This window comes from Canis lupus, chromosome 16, assembly GCF_003254725.2.
Source record: "Canis lupus dingo isolate Sandy chromosome 16, ASM325472v2, whole genome shotgun sequence".
In the NCBI taxonomy this organism is placed as follows: Eukaryota; Metazoa; Chordata; class Mammalia; order Carnivora; family Canidae; genus Canis; species Canis lupus.
The window spans coordinates 47,910,198-47,934,420 of NC_064258.1; the positions used below are offsets into that span (position 1 = coordinate 47,910,198).

Here is a 24,223-nt window from a genome sequence, read left to right on the forward strand (position 1 = left end):
AATGTACCCTCCCTGTGGCAGGTGGGACTGATGAGAGAATGCACCAAATTCCCACCTATTTTTCTCGCCTTCCAATATCTTACCCTCCAAGCTCTTCTAAGGCTTTGCCACCATTACAGAGCAATCCCAAAAGATCTGTATAGTGTGCTCAGATCTTCCTAAGTTTCTTTGGCCCAATCAAAACCCTTCTTTCCATATCCATCTAGGTTAAAATATTAAGCCATGCTAATCATGTGGTATTGCTTCAAATGACTCTCAAATGTATTGAAACATTAGATCATGTAATAAGAATATTCAAATAGAAAAGTAGAATCAACACTTTAAAAAGAAGGAAAATAATATATAATATATGCATTGTAATATATAATATATAACATAACATACTGTGTAATATATATATTTGTTTAGGACAGGGTGACCAACACAGAGGCAGGCATCTCTGTTTGAGAGCTTGTTGAGAGACTGCCTTCTCCATGGTACATTGCTTCTCCCCTTCTTTGAGCAAAGAATCCATTGGCTTTCTAGAACTTCAAGCTCAGAAATTTTTTTTGTTTTTGTTTTTGTATCTTCCATGGCATTGGCAGCAAGGCATCTGTAGTAGAGGGTAAGTGGATAAAATGACACAGGGATAAGATAGCTGACATGGAAATTAGGAGGGAAGGGACCTGGGGCTAGCTAGTCAAAGCAGAGATGCATCACTGCAAGCTGATAGTGCGCCATCTGAGAGGATGGAGCTGGTGCAATCAGACTGAGAAGGCTTGCTCATCAGCCTTAGGGCCAGGGATGTAGATCTGCAAGGTGATGGGTGGAAACGTTCAGACTGAGATCTCAGAAGGGAGAGTGGAGGGAAACGGAAAGCCACAACTGAGCATCAGGTGACATTCCCGGTTGAGGAGTCAAAAAAGGAATAATGTGGATAAGAAAAGGATTTTGAAGGCAAAATCAGACAATAGCTGAGAAATGGCAATACTGTCAAGCACCACAGATGTTAGGGAGAATGTGGAGTATTTGAAAAGCAAGTAGGCAAGTAGGCAAGTGCCACCTTCTTTAGAATGCCTCACCACCACCATCACCACGACCACCAGCAGCACCAACAAGCCTTCAGAGTCCCAATTCTGAGGATAGAGTAATGACCTCATGGAAGCCATGAACATCTCACCCTGTATAGCTCATTGATGATGAGACTGTGTTTATATGATTTAACACAGGATCTAATCTAGAAGCACTGGTCTCTGCTTTCCCAACTCAGTGTAGCCCATGAATTTCGACGTACTTTATTACAAACTAAGAAAGAGGAAAAACTCAGTTTGGGAATCCAGCAAACAGAAAGGGAAGTCCTCTTTGTGGATCCCTTTAACCCATTCTGTGATGAGTTGTCAGGATTAATTTGTTTTTACCTTCTGCGAAATCATCTGCATAGAATTCCAATCAGAAAGCAGGATGCTGGCCGTCAAGAATGTCTAAAGTTCCATTAGAGCCACAATGGCAAATAGGTTTGATCTGCAGTGCTAGGGGCAATCAACTGATGGTAGCTCCTTAAAGGTGTGTATTGAGAAGACTTTTTGAGGTCACTGAAGCTCAGCAGTAAAGAATGCCAGGAAAAAATGAGCTATGTCTGACATGGGTTCCTAACTGAAGCATTCTTGCCAGATAATTGCTGTTTCTATACCTCTCTTTCCCCAGATCGTACAAGACTGTGGCCAATCGGTATTTTCCTGGGATGTAGCATTTTGAACATTTTTTTCTAATCTACCTGTGACCTTGCACCTTTGCTCTTTTGTTTTCAGCTTGTTTCAGTGGAGAACATCACACTGAAAATGAAAACATTTGTATACTGACAGAGACAGCACCTGGGAAGGTCCTCCCTGATTAAAGTGATACAGTTTTGAGGTCTGGTTTTCTACATTTTGACACAGGAAATCAAGGATAATAAGCTGACCCTCATCTTTCCCAGTGGATAAGCAGCAGGCCCTATGTGTACGGTTTGATGGTTACAGAATCCGACACATTTGTTTCTGAGGTCACCAACGCATAGGTTTCTGAGGTTCAAGGAAAACTTCAGTGAGCCCTGTCTTCCTTCATTCGGACCACACTGCCCAGTGGACAGTTGGTATTTTGTGATGGTGACTGTCCATTGAATGTCTTTATAACAGGTTTGTGCTATGTGCTATTCTTTGAAGAATTAAACATTATTAAAGTTAAGTTCTCATTTCCCCTACTCAATATATTTTACTTCTTGCTTTGGAACCCAAAGCGTGCTTGTGTTTTCCTCTCAAACATGTTTTCTCCCAAAACATGAACTAAATGCATTGGTTTTAGATTTTAGAGAAAGGACACACTAGCTAAATGTTCCCTTAACGCCCTGACAAGTAGATCCTTGCCAGATCCACTGATTACTCAGTGATATGGACAAGGACTGGTTCCACTCCACATCTTCATTCCGAGGAGACAGGCCTACCAAAAAGGGATGATATGTTTAAAGAGCAAAGATGCTGGGCTAGATTAACAAAAGTCTATGGCATTCATTCAAAAATGTATTGAGGACGCATAGTGTGTTTGCACTGTTCTAGGCTCTGAAAGTATAGCTGTGGACAAAACATGTTTCCTGCTCCCAAGGAGCTTACATTTTTGTGGGAGAACACAGTCAAATAACCACATGCTCTGAAGAAAAATTAAAGGTTCAAGGGGAGATAATATGTCATTGGAACACTTTCTCTTTTTATCGCTGTTCTTTTGGTTATATTTGAATTCTCTTTATACGCAATCTCAAATTCCCACAAATTCAAGGTTTGTTTGGATTAATATCACATTAGCACGATTCATAATATTAAAATTCTGACGAGAAGATTAAGGTCAGGTAATCATTCTTTCTCTATTTTTTATTTATTATTTTTTAAAAATGTTTTTATTCTTTTGGAGACACTGCTGGGATAGATAATCATTGTTTAGTTAGAATGTCATAGAGTGTAGTCTCTTTTCTAACCTAGACGGAGTTGGATAGGTTTTTGGTAGAGGAACACAGGGCATTCTACAGCATAAAATAGGTATTTGTGGAGTGATAGAGGAAGCAAATGAAATGGAAATCTGGGAGCAGACCACTGCAGGCAGAGGGAAGAGTAAATGCAAAGGCCCTGTGGCTGAAATGATAGATATGTTCAGGGCACAGCAAGGTGGCCAATCTGATGCAGCTGGAGTAGACTGAGCTAAAGGAGAATGCTAGAAGAAGTCAACACTCAGAGCCCGATTAAACGCAGCCTTTTAGGCCATTCTGAAGATTCTGGATTTTACTCTAAGTTGGGAAGCCACTGAAGGACGTTTAGCAGAGGAGAGCCTGATTTGCTGAATCTCTTTAGCTGCTTTGTTGAAAATACACATCCGGACAAAGGTGGAAACAGGAAGACTGGTTGGGAAGTCATTACAACGTTTCTGGCAGAAGTGATTGACGCCGGTCTAGATGAGGTCAAGATCAGCAGAGCAGCAAACCACTTAATATCTTTTGAAGGTCAACCGACAGAATTTGCAGACAGATTTGCTGAGAGTGTGAGAGAACAAAAGGAATCAAGGATGACTCCAAGATTTTTGGCCCCGAGCAATTGGAAGATGGAACTGCCCTTTACTGCAAAGAGAAAGATAGGGAAAGAAGATGTTGGTGGCTGGTGGGTGGATGGGGAGGGAGGACAGAAATCAGGAGATCAGGAGTGATGGTGTTTAGTTTACCTCTACTAGTGCTGGGAGGGCAGTGGGGTATGTGAGCCCGGATGAGGGTTGGGTTGGGTTGCTGCTACACATTTGGGAACCATCAGCGTATGAAAGGAGTTTAAAGCCACCAGACAGGATGAGATTAGGTGAGGAATGAAGATCGGTGTCCTCCTGAAGCCTCAGCCCGGGACACTCCAGCGTCTGAAGACAGGAAGAAGGAGCCTATTCAGCAAAAACACAATGAGCAGGAACAATCTGTGATGGAGGAGGTTCTAGAGCAAGTGCACTTCGTACCCTGGAGGCCAAGTGAAAAAAAAAAAAAGACAAAATGTTTTAAGAAAGAGTGATCATTTGTGTCAAACGCTGGAAGGAATAGATAAGGAAGGACAGAGAACTAACAACTGAAGTTGACAATGTGAGGGCAGTTTCGGAATGCGGGAGTCAAGGCCATTCCGAAGAGAATGGAAGGGAGGAGAGACAAGGAAAGACAACCCCTTCCAGGAGTTTCTACATGAAGGTAAAGGTGACTGAAGAAAATGGGACATTAGTTGGCAGAAGATGTGGGGCTGTTGACTGTCACTGTTTCTTTCCTTCTTGTTTTTAAGATTGGAAATATTATATCACATGCCAGTAGGAAGCCCAGTGCAGGGGTGGGGGGTGTGGAGACACATGGGTCATTACGGCCAGAAGGAGTGACCATGGGAGCGAAGTCACTGTGCACAGGTAGAGCTGCCCCAACGCACATCCCTCAGAAGGAGGTGGAAGGCGGGCAAGCCAAGAGTTTGGGTAGAAGTAGTGGGTGGAGGGTACTGATTAACCTTGTTTCTAGGGGTGCCGGGGTGGCTCAGTCAGTTAAGTGTCTGCTTCTGCTCAGGTCATGATCCTCCCAGAGTCCCAAGATGGAGCCCCATGTCCAGCCCCCAGGTGGGGGGTCTGCTTCTCCCTCTGCCTCTCCCCTGCTCATGCTCTCTGTCTCTGTCTCTGTCTCTCAAATAAATAAAATCTTAAAAAAAAAAAAACCACCTTGTAGTCTTATTGTCTCTAGTGAAATAAGAAGTGAATTAGTCAACTTGTGAGTGTAGAGGGAGGGAGGGAGGAAGGTCCTGCACGTGTGCAGAGCAGCAAGAGTAGAACGTGGGTCCCAGAGAGTGAGAAGTGAACTGGGAGATGGAGGAGAAGGCCTGTCAAGAGGCTCTGGGGCCTGCCTGGGTTTTGTCGAATTGAAGGACAGAGCGGTTGGCAGCGTTGGGGACTGATCTAGCCTCCTTCCGGCCACCAGGCTGCAGAAGCCAAGTGAGGGTAGAGAAGCAGAGTGGAGTAGGGGTGATGAGCATGCTGATCATGCTGATGAGCATGCTAGGCCACGGAGTCTGAGTCAGGTAAAGCGGCCAAAGCCAACCTGAAAGGTGAGCAAGCCAGGTTTAGTGGCGATATTTGGGAGGTTCTGGTGCTGAAGAGAGGCTCAAGTCAGAGTAGAGATGGGGGTGAGCTAGACGATAGAAGGTGGGTTGTCAGCAGATGGGATGCTGAAAATCAAGAACTGCTTTTTTGGTAGTAGGTGAGGAGTCTGGTAATTGCAAAGCTAAGGCTCAGGTGAGATAAATCATTTGAGGTGAGAGGGTCAAGGCCAATGTACTGGACAGATTGTCTCTGTCAATGATTTCTGCCCTTGCTTTCACATCTACTAAATTTTTTTGAAAAACTGTGTATCCTCTCATACATACAACTTGACCTCTAAAATGTTTCATCGTAAGCTTATGTGAGTGCAAAAAATATAAATTCTGGCATATTATCTACACCAGCATTTTATTTATTTATTTATTATTTTCTGTAAGCTCTACACCCAGTGCGGGTCTGGAAATCATGACCTCAAGGTCAAGAATCGCCAGCTCAAAAAAAAAAAAAAAAAAAAAAGGAGTTGCCAGGTCTACTGACAAAGCCAGCCAGGTTGCCCCTATACCAGCATTTTAAAATAAAACCATTATATTGCTCAAGTATATTCAATGGAATATAAATATAAATACTATACACTTGAAGGTACCAACAAGTAAGAGGTTTAGCATTGGTTTTCCCCTGAAATTATATATCCATTCCACTTCCCACACAAAATAGTATCCTAATGATGTGTTTTTTATTCTTAAGAATGGTTTGATTACCCTATTATACTTCTCTCCAACCAAAATATGCCTCTAAGTTAAAAACTTTTTTTTTGAATTGTCAGTATTACAATGACTAGTTCATAATGGATTAAAATGTTAGAAAAGTGATAACTAACAGTAAAATTCTGTTAAACATGTCAAAGATTTGAGCTCAGTGGTTTGGCGCCTGCCTTGGGCTCAGGGCATGATCCTGGAGTCCCAGGATCGAGTCCCGCATCGGGCTCCTTGCATGGAGCCTGCTTCTCCTTCTGCCTATGTCTCTGCCTCTCAATCTCTCTCTGTCTCTCATAAATAAATAAATAAATAAATAAATAAATAAATAAATAAATAAATAAATAAATAAAACCTTTAAAAAAAAACATTTCAAAGATTTGAGAGTGACTTTTATGGTGCTTTGAGAAAAGGAGTTTTCCCGATATCAGTGTTTCAAAAATGTCCCATGTTGCCCCAGAAATTTTAAAGATTTGAGGCAACTAAATGAATTGCACTCTAACCTAGCACGGTGTTCAAGAATATCATAAAACAACAGGAATAAAAAGTTGGTGCTTTTTCACTGTTTTTAGACTATAAGTCACCCCAGCTGTTTGGAAAAATTTGAGGTGGTGCTTCACAGCACGATGGGTGTAGTTACAGAGTCTTTCTTTCTTTCTTTCTTTCTTTCTTTCTTTCTTTCTTTCTTTCTTTTCTTTTTCTTCCTTTCTTTTTCTTTCTTTCTTTCCTTCTTTTCCTTTTTTTTTTCCCCTTTTTTGGTTTTGTTTTTGTAAAATGAGCATGATTGTGAAAAGGGAGAAGGGAAATGTTTCCTTTGCCATCACCCTCACTTGGACTTGATACTTTATTCTCTTCTGAATCAACAAACAATTCTCAAAATAGCTTTACCAAACACATTTCTAGAGACTGACAGGGGGCCTGTTGCTTCTCAGTATATAGAGGTCAGCATATCGATTACTGGTTTAGCTTAATCTTCTGGTTCCAGGAATAATTTACTTATCTTATTCTTTATGACTATTGATCTTTCCGAAGACCCCAACTAATAACAAGGTGAAACAAATAAAGAGATTTCTTACTCTTTCAACTGAACTGTGTTAGGGATGATAAATCTGGAACTCCGCCAGTTACTGCCTGGAGTTGTAAATCTTGGGCAATTGGCTACCCCTTTTCTCCAGAGGCCCTGTGCCTCATACACAATTCAGATTTTAGTTCGATCTGCAGAAAGTATTTCCCTACCCTTTCACAGAAATTTTTGACCATGACAACAGTTAAGAAATTCTGCCTTTCAGTAAATGCATTTTGCAGAAACAAATTTATATTACTTTGAAATAACAATAAAAATCTCCAAGGACAACAGTTTACTTGATCTTCATAGGTTCTAGAGACAAAGGAGTATCATGACGCTAAATCCTAAGAAATGTCGGAGCCCACTGGGAGCACAAAATTGTTCCCCAGGGGTCAGTTCTCACATCATTGACTCATCTGGTAATAATAAAACATGGTTTGGGTTCAGATCTTTATTATTACTTGTTCTTGGTAGTCCATGCTTTTCCCAGAAATGGGTTTAAGATTATTAACAGTGGTCTCTTCTAGAACTTCTCTGATCAAACATAAAGGCTACAGCTCCTTTGTACCTAAGAAATCTAGGCCAAGTGTACCAATCAAGAAACTGAACACAATACTGTTGAGGTTGAGCTAATATAATAGGCTACATAACCCCGTTATATTTGACAGACAACTCTTACTTGAACGATATTGTTATTTGTTGTATCAGATTCATTTAGGAAGGCCTTTTTAAAAAGGCTTTTATTAAAAAAAATAAAATAAAAAATAAAAAGGCTTTTATTTATTTATTCATGAGAGAGATTGAGAGGCAGAGACAGAAGAAGGCTCCATGCTGGGAACCCGATGTGGGACTCGATCCTGCGTCTCCAGGGTCATGCCCTGGGCTGAAGGCAGCGCTAAACCGCTGAGCCACCCGGGCTGCCCTAGGAAGGCTTAGTACTGCCTAGCAAACAGAAAGAAGGAACAAATCCCTGTCTTTGATGCCTTAGAATAGTGGTACAAATGGTATCAAGAGTATTGTGGATACAGGAAAGAGGAGCTGGGTGTGACTCACAATACAGTATGATCACCAGAAATATTTGAATATGATCTTTTCATGGTATAGTTTAGGGCAATAGTCTCAAAAAGATTGAAAGAACATCTACTTCCTCAGGGTATGAATAGGTATTACAGGGGAAATGTGGCAAGAGTTCTCAGAACTTCCATCACGTACCTTTTGAATCTCTAAGAGTAGAGGTATAACATGCCAAATACCCCAGCTTTTTGGGGCAGAGAAGAGCATTCCAGGATCCACAGAACAATTTAGGAAACTCTGGTTTGGGATATAATGTCACCACAAAACAGAGATGTTGGCTGGTTACCAGGAATGCTCTTCTACTTCTATGTGGTATAGGCTGCTGTGAATCATTTTTTCAGCCTACCCAAATTATCCTTGAATTGTTATATTAATATCAAAAGTCAAGATAAGGCAGGTCAATGGGAAAATGGAAAAATATGGCAAGAAAATAAATGACACACAGTTCATGTCTGGGAATCATTTACCAATGATTGTGTATATTCTCTTTCATAGCAGAATATTTGCATTCTTGCTCCCTCAGAAGGATGGCCTTCAGTGCAGCAAAACAAGTGAAACAAAGATTCAGGTATCTGGCAAAAAAAACAATAACAAGGGATGCCTGGGTGGCTCAGTGGTTGAGCGTCAGCCTTTGGCTCAGGTCATGATCCTGCAGTACTCGATCCTGGGATCGAGTACTGCATGGGGCTCCCTGAAGGGAGCCTGCTTTTCCCTCTGCCTCTGTGTGTCTCTCATGGATAAACAAAATCTTTTTAAAAACAGAACAAACAAAAAAAAAAAAAGAAAAAAGAAAAAAAAAAGCAATTTGTCTACTTTAACCCCTTACATAAATTAGTACCCTTAGCTACTATTTTGTAACTCACTCTGAGTTAACCACTTGTTATTTAAGTAGGTGCTACAAACTCTCTGACACATAAAGTACTTCTTTACAAAAATGCTTTACCAAGATCCTAAACTCACTCTTATTAGCTTACAAGGATCAAAGTCTTGTTTTCAGATTTTCGAATAACATGAAAGTGATCTACAAAAGTTTTTAAATCTCTCAATCTCAGATAATTAAGCACTGGATCTACAATGGAAAGAGAAATCTAATTTCAGATGGATTTTAATAGAAAAAATCATTGACATCCTTTTTATGCCTTTCTCTACTAAAGTTTATGTTCCACTGTGCAATCAGAAAAGTTCTAGATTGTCAGTTTTACTGAATTACACCTCAAATTTAGCCAGAATCATTCCAAAGTAACACAAAACTGATGTAGATGTAGAAAATTTTCAGTGTAATACCCAAGCATCATAAATTCAAAGCCAAAGCTACTATGAACCTTTTGTAGTAACTTCTCTGTCGCTATTTTGCTATAGTTTATAATCCCTTTTCTTAATTGATTTTTTTTTCAGGTTGGTGAGAAATGCAAATTTATAGCCAAAAAACAAAACACACTCTAAAGACCATAGGGGGATATTTTTGACAGCTGAGGGATTTACCATGTCTCAGGAAGGCACAAAAGTAGCAGTAAAAGTCTGTCTTAAAGGCTTGGCAGTCCTATCCATCCCTGGCAAGTGTAACAGCAGATTCTTCTTTCTGTATTCAAACTTTCCCTTCCTATTGCCGGCATGATCCCATATCACTGGTCTAAAACCTGAATCTTTGGAGAGCAAACCAGAGCTGGTTGGCCTAACACCTTTGTTTCTATGTGGGAAGTTTCTAAGATTAATGTACTATATAAATAAATTAAGGACTCTGGTCAAAGTAATTCAATTTTGCTGTTCAAAGCAAGGAGATTTGGCAGTGTTTTGCTAAACACTGCCATCTGAACACAGTCAAAACCAGGGGCGGGATGAAGGGGGCAGAATCCACATATTTAAAAAACCAAAACCATGCATTAAAGCTCAAGCACTAGATCCTCTCTTAGAATGTATTTATTTTTAAGCTAGACACAAATTTGACCAAATGCTTTTCCAGTGCTAGGCAGGCGGGTTTAGAAGCAAGGAAGGACGAAACTCATTTTTTTTTTTTTTAAATTTTTTTGATTTATTTATGATAGTCACAGAGAGAGAGGCAGAGACATAGGCCGAGGGAGAAGCAGGCTCCATGCACCGGGAGCCCGACGTGGGACTCGATCCCGGGTCTCCAGGATCGCGCCCTGGGCCAAAGGCAGGCGCTAAACCGCTGCGCCACCAAGGGATCCCAGGAAGGACGAAACTCATTAAAAGCAGCCACATTTATTTTTAAAACTAGGCTGAGGCAAGTGCAGTGCTAACAGGCCTCCACACTGGGGCAAGATTGAAGGATATCCTCGGAGGTAAACCCGGTGCTGAGTCAAAGGATGAAGACATCAAATCTTCGTTTATGTCATACACCAAGTCAAAAAAGGATTGAAGGACATATTTAAGAAGGCAGGACCATTTTTATCTAATACCATGAAAAATGTGAAAGATGACTTGAGCGTGTTTGGGCCCAAGACTACCCTCCCCCATCCCAAAACACACTGCAACACCCAAAACCTCCATCTTTCAGTGTTAGGACATGTTGGTGTCATCTAATTCATAAGTAAACTGGAATTTGGGGGGGGGTTCTTTTACAATGAAGATCGCCGAATCGAGAATCCATTAGCCAGTGCAACTAAGGAAATTATCTGGAAAATTGTAAGGTTTTTTTTTCAAGGCTGGAATGCCAGGCCTCCCAAAAGCGACTATAGACAAGGCTGCCTGGGACATCTCTCTGCTCGCTGAGTGGTGTTGCTGGAGCTGCAGGGCTTGGTTATTTTATTTATTTATTTATTTTTAAATCCTGAGATTTAAAAACTGACGAGTCCAGAAACTTAGTGGAGTCAGGATAATGTTGGTTAATCTAATACTGATGTGGGTAATGCTGGTCAGTACCTGAGGGAAGGTTTACAGAGACCTTGATTACGAGGCACAGTCCATCTGCACGCATGTAGGTAGATAGATGCCTTAGACATGGGAGTGTTTCTGTTTTATATTCAAAGTCGAGAAACTGCAGTAGTTAAATCTTCTGTTGCTTGAAGTGTGTCCCAGGGCCAGATGGTAAGGTAGTCCTCAAAATTCTCTTTAAATCCGTTTGGTTACACTCATGCAGAAAGACTTGTTTTAGTGTTTTTATGTCTTTTTGCCCTTACCTAATAGTATTTATTAATCACACTTTTTAAAAAACGAGAGTAGATTGGGGGCTGTTGTCACAGCAATACTCCATAGCTAGAATTTAATAACATTGCTGTGTTTTCATTATATTCTAAGGTAATCCAGTCAAAGTGATAATAATTTCCCACTTAGCGAAGTGACATGCTTCCTTTTAAAAATAAAATTGACATCAAAAAGTGAGTCATTGTAAAGAAACGTTCTGAGTAAGGAATCCTTTTAAATATAAAATTAGAATGGGATGTGGACCTGGCAAAAAACCCAACAAGATCCTTCTAGTGTCTGAAGTGTCTAAAACCCTGCGTTAAAGTCCAGTTACCGTTTAAAAATAAATTGACATCAAAAAGCGAGGCGTTGTAAAGAAAACGTTTTGAGTAATACTTTTAGATATAAAATTAGAATGGGGTGTGGAGATGGCGAAGATCCATCAAGATCATCCTAGTGTCTGTTTTATTTTCTTTTTAATTTTTTTTTTTTAGTGTCTGTTTTAAAGTCCAGTTAGCACATACGCAAACTAAACACTGTTATTTTATAAACTCCCCAGTTAGTAAGTTTGTGAACAGGAGAACTCCTTGCTAATGATGTTAAGGGATGTGAATAATGTTAACCACGTTTATAGCATAACCGTGTCTTAAATCACTGGTTTCGCAGCTGAGCGAACTGCAGGCCCAGGAGGAGGACAAGTGAGCCAGCTGAGACCCGGAGAAATCCACATCCCTGGAATCCTCAGGGCACGCACTGCCCTCACATTCACGGAGATACAGGGCCTCTGGTCTCTCTGATTGACGTACAGTTTAGGCAACACAGTGAGGGTAATTTCCAGGTACCTTACACCTTAGTTAAAACAGATTTTCAATGACATCAAACTATAAGCACCTGATGGAGGAAAGGCTGAGGGTAGGTCAGGCTTATTTCTACCCTCACTGCTCCTTGAAGATGGGCTCCTCTCTCTATATTTTTGGGGGTGGGGGGGCCCGAGGACCGATCCCGCCAAGGAAGCCACCTACTGGGCATATAAAAAGGACAGGGGAGCCGCAATTTTTCTAGCTCGCTATAGGGATATTTAGAAATTTTGTTATTTTGGCCGTTCTCTTTTTTCCTGCCTGCATCCCGGCAACAGAATGAGTTACCAGTTCGTTTGAAGTTATGCCAAAAGGCTCCCAGGGACCTGCAGCTCTGCCTGGCCTTGCCGGTCCACTCTCCGTCCTCCCCAGGGCTCCCAGGGGCCTGGCTCGCTCTGCAGATTTCCAGCATCCCTGTCCCTTCCCCGGCTCAGCCCCGCGCGGGCAAAGTGGCAGCTGTTAGAAGGGAATGATCTCATTTTCCCCCCATACCAAACCCAGCCAGCTGCATTCACTCCTGGATGCTTCCAGAACCTAAGCACCACCACGTTATGATTTTTGTTTTGTCCTCATCCCTGTTTTATTCCCGAGGACTGAAAGCAGCACCTTGTAAAGTAATAGGTGTATGAGAAATATTTTAATATAAAAGAATTGTAACCCCGTCTTCCTTTTTGACGCAGGAGCTAGAACCGTCCCCGTGGCTGAGATGAACCCCTCACGGGTGCTGGTTCTCACTCATCCCCTCCCGCCTATTCAGATTTCTCTCCTGCAATAACCCCCATCTCCTGACAGCACGTGTCTGTCCCCTTCTAATGGAATATTCCAATTGGCATACGATGCTATATTGTCTCCTTGAGTTAAAATCCTCCCTTAGCTCACCCACACCCTCAGCTACACCCTTGCTTCCCTTTACATCAAAACTTGAGTTGCCCTGGGGCACCTGGGGTGGGGGCGGGGGTCAGTCAGTTAAGCGTCTGTCTGCCTTCTGCTTTGGCTCAGGTCATGATCCCAGGGTCCTGGGATCGAGCCCTGTGGGGGACTGCTTCTCCCTCTCCCTCCGCCCCTCCTCTGCTCGTGCTCTCTGAAATGAATAAAATCTTTAAAAAAAAAAAAAAACTTTTGTCCGCAACTGCTGATTCTACTTCTGTCCCCTTCTGCTCCCAACCCACTCCAAGCAGCTCCTCATCCCCAAACTCACAGCCTGTTAACTCCGCAATTCTCCCAACCTAGTGACTCATGGTCATCCTATTTGAGCAGCACTTGAATGAGTGACCATTCCTCTCTTGAAACATGTCACTTTCATCCTGCTGTGTCACATTTCTCTGCTTTCCATCACGGAGAGATCTGAAGTCTCCTCTGCTGGCTCCCCGTCCAAATGTTTTAGTGCCCCACGGCCCACCCCGCCCTCTTCTGGACCTACGTGGCTGCTACTCAAGCTGTGGGTTCCCGGCCAGCAGCAGCAGCAGCCCCACTGAGGAACCTGTTAGAAATGCAGTTTCTCGGGCCCCACACCAGACCTACTAATTCCGAATCTGCTTTTAACAAAAACAGGACTCTCAGCCACATTAAAATTTCAGAGGCACTCATCTGTTTACAAGTGATTTCAGTCACAAGGCTTTAAACTCTATTCATAGGCTAACTCCCAAATGTTTAGCTCCCCGCCCCTCCCGCAATCCCATGCTGGATTTTAGGAGAAATTCAAACCCAAATGCAAACAGAAATCTTAATTTTCCCCCTCAAGCAAAAAAACCGGAGTCTTTCTCTTTGCTTTCTAATTGCTGGGCCAAAATCCTCCTGTTGGCAGTTGTTGAAGATGCAGAGTCCTATCATCCTGGTCTAAGCTATCAGTATTTCTGGTGCAAGGACTTTTTTTTTTTTTAATATTTTATTTATTCATGAGACAGAGAGAGGCAGAGACAGGCAGAGGGAGAAGCAGGCTCCTTGAAGGGAGCCTGATGTGGGACTTGATCCCAGAATTCTGGGATCACGACCTGAGCTGAAGCCAGATGCTCAACCACTGACCCACCCCGGCGTCCCTGATGCAAAGACTTCTGAAAAAGAATCTCTTGACACTCCCTATTTTCATCAAGGCTCCCTGATACACATTACATGTAGCATGATCGGAGTGATCTTCAAAGAATTCTTCAATATAAACTCACTTATGAACTCTCCAGTATAAGCCCTTCCCAAACTTCCCACTATGGCTTTCAAGAGTCCAGTTTTCTAGTACTTTCCACACTGTGTCAAGTGCTCTAGTCAAACTGACAAGCTGGTTTTACTCTTCCCTCCCTTAAACTTCCTTATTTCCCTCTAGTCTCAGCTCAAAAGTCACTTCCCTCCAGAACTTTAATCACCATTAATTAAGACTCACCTCTCTTCCCAACTATTGTGTTACGGGGGCTTTACTCCCCTCCTATAGTCACCTACCGTCACATGTATCTGGCTTCCCACCAAAATGTCTGGCCTATGAGCAAGGACTTTTTAAATCACCACTGCTTAGAAACAGTGCCCAGCATAGAAGAAGCACTCAAGTGTTGAGTCTTCAGTGTTAGCAGACCATTGGGGGCAAGGGACAACCTCCTGTGTATCTATCAGATACGTGCTTATATCTGACCTTATATATAGGTCTTATATAGACCTTATAGATGTATAGACCTTATATGTGCTTCAGAGTCATATAAATCTAGATGTAGAGAAGCCACCTACAGTTTTCAATAGGTTCAAATCTTCATAATATGGCAGTTCTAAAACTTCTCTGTATATTAGAATCACCTGGGGATTTAACAATTCTAATGCTTCAGCCACATTCCAGATGAATTAGATCACAATTGCTTGGCGTGGGACACACGAATCTGTATTTCTTGAAGCTTTTGAGGTAATTCTACTGGTTTATAGCATGAGTTGATAACCATGGTATGAGCCAGCATATGAAATCTAGAATACTTAAAAAGAGAAATCCTAGTCAAAATGTTATGCAAACTTAAGACATTCCCAAGTGATATCGAAAACAAACAATTCATAAAAATAAAACTATCTCAAACATTAGGTCTTAAGGAGAGCGCATCTTCCAGGATTTTCCATGTCTGTTTTCCTATCAAGCCTAATCCAAATTTGGGTACTTTTATTATGAAGTGGAGTTTTTTCCTTCATATGCTGAGAGAAATTTAATGTATGAAAAAGTGTTGACTTCTACACAGTCACATCTGAAAGCTTTTGGAGACTTTGCACATATGGATATTTTTAATGGTGTCAGGTAAAGAGCTCATCCTAGTAATAAGGATGTAATCACTAAGACAAAATGCTGTATTCTCAAGAGAGAAAAGAATTTTTTTTTTTTACAACTCAACTATGTTACAATAAAATAAATTCTTCATCATGCTGTCTAATATTTCTCGCTCAAGAAGCAATATAACCAACTGGTTCCAGTCATCAAGCAAAATATCCTTAAGACAGAAGTTAATCAACTGTTGTGCATTTACCTGTCTCAAATATCACCTTTAAACCGTCTTCATATCTCAGAATGACGGACAAAATTAACAAAAGAGAAAAACAAGTCATTTGATTATTAAAATCCTCACTATAGTGCAAATACTATAGATTTCAAAAGAACCTTGGACATAGTTAAGCCAACCTCATATTACAGATGAATAACCTGACACCTAGATGAGGTGAAATAACATGCCTAAAAGTCACACAGGAGAGCTGGAAGAGAAAAAAAAAACTTTTTTTTTTTTTTTTCCAAACAAGCAGACAGAATTTTTCACATGTTAATCAAAAAGAATCAAGATCATCAGATTAGGAAGAAATGAGGAATAAAAAGTATGTTACACATAGATTTAAAGAACTAGTCAATCTGCTGCCCCCTCCCCCAAACCAAAAAATTCTCCGAATATATGTTCGTATATCCATCAATATGCTTACCCTTAAAATATCAGAATCTCGGAAAATTCAATTTACAAATACATTATTAATTGCATTGTTATAATGAAATTAGTTCATTAAACGTGAAAACATCAAACAGCACCAATACCAGAAAGTTAAAGTGAATACACTATTACTTAAAATAATATATAATCACTGATTGGGACAGAAATCAACTATAGCCACTAGCAAAACTATTTCAACTCCTGTTTGATGTAAAGGCAATATTTTAAAGACCAGTGTGTGCCCTTTTTCCCACTGGCGGGCCTGTGGCTAGGCATCGCAGAAGTGGGTCACATGGAAAATGTTATTAAATAAGATGCATTTTTTAAAATTGCTCAACCTTGAACCATGATACTGCATAACCCCAAATTTTCCAATATAAGCCAATGGCACCATTTTTGGTATCCTAACTATGCTTAGCTGTCCCAATTAAAACAAAACAAAACACAACTCCCTTATTAAGCACTAGGTTAAATGGGTCTATGATGCAGCAGCAAGGCATTTACAAATGGGCTACTGACAGTGTATCAAAATGCTACTAAGGAAAATACAGCAGCAAATACTCTAATAAGAGCACATTATTCCACATGGAATCCCAAATTATTCTTATCTCTAGCTCCTGAGATTCTTGGAAGACTAGAGATGAACAAGTGTATGTATAAATGGGGCTAGGGAGAAAGAAGCTCCGAATGTAGTGTTCATATTTTAAATTACCCAAGATAATTTGAATGCTTACAGAGAACTCCAACTGTATCTAAATTTTTTAAAGCCCAGAGAACTAAAATGCTAGCAAAACTTTGGTGTTTACCCAAAAAACAGCTTTGTAGTTTTAAATGAAAATGAAATAGGCATGGTTTGTGAAGGTTTTATAATGTTCACACCACCCTCTCCCTATTCCCTGCTCCTTTCATCAGGTGATCTAAAGACTACCTGGTTTAAAATATTTGGTAATTCAGTGCAGAAAATTAAGGTCACAGACAAAGTACAACAACTTTTAATACACCATTAATACTAATGATTAAAAATTATTGCATAGTCTTATGCATTTACCCTAAAACATTTTCTGAAAGTAAATTCTGAAAGAATTATATAAAAGACAAATAACCTTTTAAAACGTGGATGGCATTTACTACCTCGATCTTCTATCCTTTTTTGCCTTGTCAGTACTTTTGTCCATTGTTTTCTCATTATCTCCCCTGCACTTTGGGCAATACCACTTCCCCTTTGGTTTATAGGTAAGCGAAACACACGAAAAGTGAAACCATTCAATTGGACACTGTTCATTGTCACATCCGATCATTTCCCCATAAGACACTTGGTTACACAAACAGTATGTAGGTTCATTGGGATCTATTGCAAACTCAACAGGTGATGCTTCCCTTTCCTGCTTGGCCTTGGAGCGTTTCTTTTTCTTGGCTGACTTGGATTTCTTTTCCTTAGGTGGCTGATCATCACAGTCTTCAATCCCATTCGTCATGTGACATAAATCACGGCTTTCACTGGTTCGCTGTCTGCGGGGTCTTCTCGAAGATCTTTCTGGTTGGCTGGAATCCATCTTTCCCTTATCCGAGGCCCGTTCACCTTCAGCAGGATCTTGAAAACACTGTGAATGCAACTCCATTTGCCTTGCCCGATTTTCCACCAATTCGAGCATCTGCGTGACAATCTGAATTTTTTCATCTCCCAATTCTTGACTATTGATTAATGCTCTCTGGAGATGCTGCTGTAGGCGTTTTTTCTGGTTTGAATCATCTTCTTTCTTATATTTTTCATAGACATCATCAATTTCCTTTAATGTTTCTAAAAATGTAAGAGAAAATCAGAACATTTGTGCATTAGCACATATAATATTTTTAAGTTAGCTATCTTTCACAGAATTGGTAAAGTTGAATGAACTCAAATCATAAAACCACACTCCTCTTGGCAGGTATACATTAAAAAACATTAATTCCCACAGAAAAACCGTATGTTATCCAATATGAAAGCATATTTAGAAATAAACTAGTAAGAATACAAAGCTTTCTTTTTAAATTTTATTTATTTAAACAGCTTTCTAATACTCATTAATCTATATTTAAAAGGATAAGAACAGTGCCTGGCTGGCTCAGTTGGTAGAGTGTATAGGACTCTTGATCTCAGGGTCATGAGTTCAAGCCTCATAATAGGTGCTGAGCTTACTTTAAAAAAAAAAAAAAAAAAGGATAAGAAGAAATGTGTGCACTAATTAGTACTCAAACTATTTTACATGGGCAAGAACACTGTATGCCACTTTACAGTCTACCTAGTATTAAAGTCACCTGTATTTCATTTGAACCTCAAAACGACACTAATAATTTACATGCCAGTCTTCAACTGTTAAACTTAGGTTCTAAAACTAGGCTACAGATTACTGTCGAACTGTGTTTACAGGACTCCAGAGAGACATTACACCTTTACTTTCATATCATACCCCTGGACACTCTTAAACAAAGCAGACACAAGTTAACTTTTCCCACCATATTAGTTTTAATGGCTCTTTTATTTTATCATATGGGAGATTCTGAAAACCAAACTATTTCCAGAGTAGGTTTAGGTTCAGATTCTGGCATCAACTGACTAAGCTACTAACAAAATTATAGTAAAGTCAGCACTGGATCACTCTGCTTTTGTAGATAACTCAGCAGTTGGTTTTAAGCTTTTTGAACTGCTGATTTTGGTATTGTATAGCGTGTGGCACACAATTTAAATCAATTAAAAATGTCTGAGTCACTATAAAGTATAAAAAGTCTAAAAATATAGTTCCAGATGTCACCAAAAATTTACATAAGATTGTTTTTTATTCAAATCTGTTCTATTTCTTGTCCTTACGAGATATAAAGCTATCTAGAATGGTTGTCTTACTAAAGGTGGGGGAACAAAAATTAATTTACCACACCACGTGGCATATCACGGTTTTATATTCTAATAGTACTACCAGCACATGATATACCATTGTTTTACCTTCCAATATTATCAATGATAACAACAGAAATGTTAGACAAGTGCATACACTAGGGCTGTCTGCAAGAATGGTTAACACAAAGCAAGTAGTCAATACAACTCTTATGAATTAACTCCTCCCTAGAAATTATAAGTACTCACACTTGATGGATAACTGCTTAAGTTATCCATGGGATACATGACAAAGTGCTACCACACATTTGAGGGTACTCATACCTGCATAGCATATTTTAAAACAAAGGTCAGATCTAGCCCATTTGCCCAGCTACGTATGTAGGTGGCTTTCCTAAGAATATCACTTTTCTCCAGGAAAAATAATTATATATTTTCCCCTCAGACATAAAACTTGAGGATTAAAAAATAAAGGTAAACCTTAAGCCTTATTTAAATATTCTGTACCTAACTATCAGGAGTTAGAAGCTAATGATGTCATACAGGCACACTGATACTGTACATGAGAAAAATTCACATTTCTAGGACACCTTAATTACGTAATGAAAGAAGAGAGGAAACTAAGACCGACTAAGCCCCTTTTATGTGTTAAGGCTTTTCTCATTTAATCTCCAAAGCAAGCTCAATGAGGAAGGTATGTATAATTTCTGTATGTGAAGAAAATGAAGGTCAAGAGGTAACAACCCTAGACTTTGAACTCTGCCAGGTATGTACACCTGGCTCTGCTGTTTAAGCACTTTCTACTAAGCTCCACGGAAGGCACTTGAAATTAAGTATTAATTTTTAGTTCAATGGTTATTTACCCAAGAAATTACAAACAAGAATACCGGAACAAATATTGAAGTTCTCTAATAACCATATCCCATAACAAATACTTTTTTTCAATTGTGAAACTGTTGTCTTCATTTCCCTATTTCTAAGTTTTTAAGGTTACTTTTAAAGATTCTTCAGTAATTTCTGAAACTGTCTCAAATAGGTAGGAGAGAAACTTTTTTGACTTCCTATATTTTATATCACTAAATATTGCGGTAAGTATCAAACGCAAAAACAAAAAATACATAAGAACTAGCAAAGAAATAAAAACCATATGAAGTTGGATCCCGGAGCACACAAGCACATAAAGCTAATCAACATAAAACTGTGCAAGTGGAGCTTCGTAAGCATGGGCACAGACTGAAAACTAGATCCTTGTTTTTATATTAATCTTGAAAGTCACCAATCTTAATGGAGCCAAAAACATTTATAATCTCTCGATCTTTTAGAGCTTAATAGTGTTTCTCATGTTACCAAAGCCACTCAGGACAATTCTAGATGGTCAGGATGGCAGATTTCCCTGTAACCAATTTTCCCTCCCAATTCAAATGAAAATGGCTGAACTCTTGTAAATAGGTGTCCTTAAGGAAATGTAAAAATATGCAGTCTTTACAAACTTCACGGAGTTACTATGTGAAAAACAAAAAATGTTCAATCGACGATTCTCAAGCACACATGTATCATCTTAGGCTACAATTCACGTCTGTGCTCCATGTCTGCAGAAAATACCTGGGGGGGGGGGGCTTTTATCAAGTAGTTTTAATAGAAAATTAATAATGGTACAAAAACAAGGATGTGCGCGAGAAGTAGGCATCCTACTTCCCCACCTACTTAAGTGAACAAGTCACTTCAATTCCTCGTGAATTTTAACTTGTCTGTAAACCAAATGTTTACTTCATAGGATTACTGTGAGATAATGTTCTGGACCTGGCACAGCGATGATCCACGGTAAGTAACCACTCTTTCATTCTCTTCCCCCTCACGGAGACCGGTCCTATCAGCAAGCCTATCGTGTGGGTTAAGAAGGCAGAAATAAAGTATAGATTCGGAAGCACAGAGACACCTAAATATTCTAACACGCTGCAGGCCAGCAAACGTCACCCCAGAAGTGGGTTCCTTTGAAACTAAATCGTAACATTAGTGACCGGTCTAGAAAACAGAGGACGGGGTCCCAAGTCATCTTATTCAAGTCCGTACGGCTGTCTCCACATCACGTCCAAGGTCTAGTCCCCCATCAGGGTCATTAAACTCAAAACAGTTCCCCATATAAATTTCTCCCCTCCTAGTGGCAGACGAAAGGTCCACCAATACTGGATGACAAATGGTGCGCTCTGTCGGAAAGCCTGACTCCCTGCCTTGGGTTCCCGGGTCTGACCACGCAGGGTCGTTTTTGCCTCATCACTCAAACTTGCCGAAGGAGGGACCCGCGGGTTGAGGGACGCCAGGCGGTTGCCCAGTCAACCACCCACTTCCGCCTGGGGCCCGGAAGTGACGCAAGCCCCGGAACCTACGCGGGACCAGGGTCCGCGATGATCCCGGTAGCTGAGCGTTTCTTCGTCCTGAGTTGGTTCAGAAAGGGTCGAAAAACCACGACAAACACGTCCCAAACCTCAGCACTGACCCTGCCGGTTAGGAGCTAAGGTCCGCAAGGTTCCGACAGCGCCCCGCCGGCCAGCTCCGCCCAAGCCTTCCCGCGACCTGCCATTTTCGAGGCGGGCGGCAGCGCGCCCGCCCGCGCCCCGCCCACGCCCTACGTCACGCCCCAGGCCCCGCCCCCAGGGCCGGGAGGCCCTCCCCGCCACACACACACCCCTCTGCCTTCCCCCGCCGGGACCCCTCCCCTTTTAACCATTTGGCTGTAGGCGCCGGGGAAGGGCCGCGGCCCGGAACTTTCCCCGGGGCGAGAGAAGGGAACGTACTCGGTGCCCGAGCCCGGAGCCGGAGCGCCGAGGGAGGGACCTCCCCGAGTCCGCCTTCGCGGCCCTCTCTTGCTGCTCCCCCGCCCCCCCCCGCACGTTCCAATGCATCTGCTCCCGGGGTGGGGGCCGGAGGGGCGGGGGTGGGGAAAGCCAGGCCCCGGAGACCAGCGGGAGCCCGGCTGCGGCCGGCCGCTCACTCCCTCCACCCCCCGCCCGCTGCACGCTCCCTCGCCGGGGCCGGAGGGTCTGCGGCACGGGGCAGGCAAGCGCCGGAACAAATGCTGCTTAAAATGGCTGATTCCTCCGCACACCAGCTGCAGCCGCTGGGTCTGCAGCGGGGGCTGACGAGCGGCCCCCACCCCCACCCGCGATACCCCACAGAAGTCCTCGCCGACCGCGGCGGGGGGAGGGGGGGCCGCGAGCCCAGCCTCCAGACCCGCTCCTCCGTCCCCCTCCGCCGAGCCCCTCCGTGCGCTCGGGCGGGGGGGTCATCAGCAGGGGGCGGGGGGGGCCTGTCACTGGAGAAATGGAAAGTGGCACTTCCCCGGGCAGGGCAGGCTCGGAGCGACGGCGCCCGCAGGCCGGCGGGAGGACCCGCACTCGCAGCCGCGCGGCCCCCTACCTTGATATTTGTTGTCCAGCTCTCGGAGCACAGACACGTTCCTCTGCATGTCGTGGGGCAGCGACTCCACGCACTCGAGGTAGTCCTGCACGTAGCAGGTGAGCAGCCGGCTCCGCTCCCCGGTCAGGAGCGCGGCCGACGAGTAGAGTTGCTGCTGCTGCTGCCCTAACATCCTGCCGCCGCCGCTGCTGCTCCTCGCCGCCGCCGCCGCCGCCGCCTCCGCATCCAGCAGCCACACATGCACCAGCCACGGCCGCCGCGGCTCCTCGGCTCGGCAGCCCGGCGCCGCGGGGACGCCGGCAGCCGCTCGGGAGGGCACAGCCGAGTCCCCCGATCTCCACTCCCCCCAAAAGCAGCCTCACTCCCCGCCCCCGCGGGAACAAGCCCAGGGGCGGGGCGAGAGCGGGGCTCCCTCCTCTTTCCCCTCCCTCCCCAGGACTAGAGCAGCGGGGATCCCCCGGCGGAGCTGGCGCCGCGGTCCCGGGCGTGGACACCGCCGCCCCCCGCGGAGCCCCCGGCGCTAGCAATGCCGTCCCGTGGCCCGGGTCCCCATGACAAGCCCCTCGCCGCCCCCCTCTCCTCGCAGTCGCCCTCCGTGCCTGTCGGAGAGTCTCTCACTGGGCTGCCCCCGCCCCTCCGCCTGCGGCCGCGTCTGCGCCTGCGCAGGACTCGCTCCTAATAAGGCCGGGGGCCCGCCCCTACCGCCCTACCGGAGGGTTCGCATTCTCCCGCCTTCCCTCCGCCGCCCGGGCGATTGGTCTGTCGGCTCTCGGCCGCGGGGGGAGGGTGCGGAGGACGGCCAAACGGCAGGCTGCGCCCCGCCCCCTCTTAAAGGGGCAGCGCTGTCAAGCCCGCCTCTTCGCTCCGTGTCTGAATGGGACCGGGGAGGGAAGGCGGCTGGCTCCTTCTTCCGTCGTTCCCACGGGGAAGGGGACTCTCGGTGCGAGTCCCTCGGCCCGCTGTTACCGACATTTTCCTTCTGGGGGTGGGGGGGAGCGCCCTGGCGCGGCGCGGCAAGTCGCGGGGCTTTAAAAGAGCAGCGGGCGTCCGGCGGCTTCTCGCTACGAGCTGCAGGAAGGCCGGCGGGAACTACGCTACCCAGCGTGCAGCGGGCGCGGCTCCCGGCATGCTCGGCGGCCGTGTTCCCGCCAGGCCGCCGCCTCGACGCGGCCCGCGGGCCGGGCGTCCTCCTCCTCCTCCTCCTCCTCCTCCTCCCCTCCCGCGACGGCGGCGGCCTTCGCGCTCAGGGACGCCGCGGCGGGGGCAGAGGGCGAGGTAGGCGGCGCTCCCGGCGGGCCCCAGCCGCTTCTTCCTGTCCTCGCCGTTTAAATCTCCCTCCTGGCTTCAGCGCGCTGCCGCCCTGCCCCCGGGCCGGGGCGGGGGTGGGGGGGGTCTGCCGCGGCTCCTCTGCAGGATGCGTCCGCGGCCCGGCCCCCCGGGACTCCGCCGTGTCGCCCGCATCTGCCCCCTCCCGCTCCCCCACCCCCCACCCCCCAGAAACCTGTCTTGTCCAACACACAACCTTTAGAAAAGGATTTCCCCCTCCTCGGGGTGTCGGAACCGGGGAGCCTCACGTGGCCCCGCCCCCCGCCTCCATCAGTCCTTGCCCCGAGGCCGAGAACCGCAGGGGCTCGGGGGCGGGAAGCGGGGAGGCGAGCAGAGAAGCCCTGGTCCTCCTCCGTGCGGTCGACTTTCAGGGCTCAGGTTCCGCGCAGTGTTGGACGCGGCGGCCAAGCGGAGGGGCCGAGGTTGTGCCACAGGGACTCTCAGGACGGGATAACGTGGGACTCGGGGAGACGAAGCGGCCCTAAGGAGGACGAGCACGCGGAGAATTCCAGCGGCAGGTGCCTTCGGGTCAGACGGGAGACGCCAGGGGGCTGCCCCCCCGGATCCCCCACCCCCGCCCCGCCGTGTCCGGTGCGTCCGCAGGGGACCTCTGCAGAGCACTTTTGAAAACCCCTGTTTGTACGAGTGCCCCTCGACGTGCAAAGAGAAGTGCAGGCTCCGACCTGCAGGAAATTTTGCAT

At 44.3% G+C, this 24,223-nt stretch overlaps 1 protein-coding gene across 1 annotated transcript; it reads right to left on the reverse strand.

The window, feature by feature from the left end:
* Positions 1-15,690: 15,690 nt before the first annotated feature.
* ING2 (inhibitor of growth family member 2) lies at positions 15,691-22,696 on the reverse strand. Its single transcript, XM_025471848.3, has 2 exons — positions 22,197-22,696; positions 15,691-17,711 (listed from the first exon to the last, which is right to left on the reverse strand). Exons 1-2 carry the CDS (start codon positions 22,366-22,368, stop codon positions 17,041-17,043), a joined length of 843 nt encoding a protein of 280 aa, XP_025327633.1. The 5' UTR covers positions 22,369-22,696; the 3' UTR covers positions 15,691-17,040.
* Between the last annotated feature and the right edge of the window lie 1,527 nt (positions 22,697-24,223).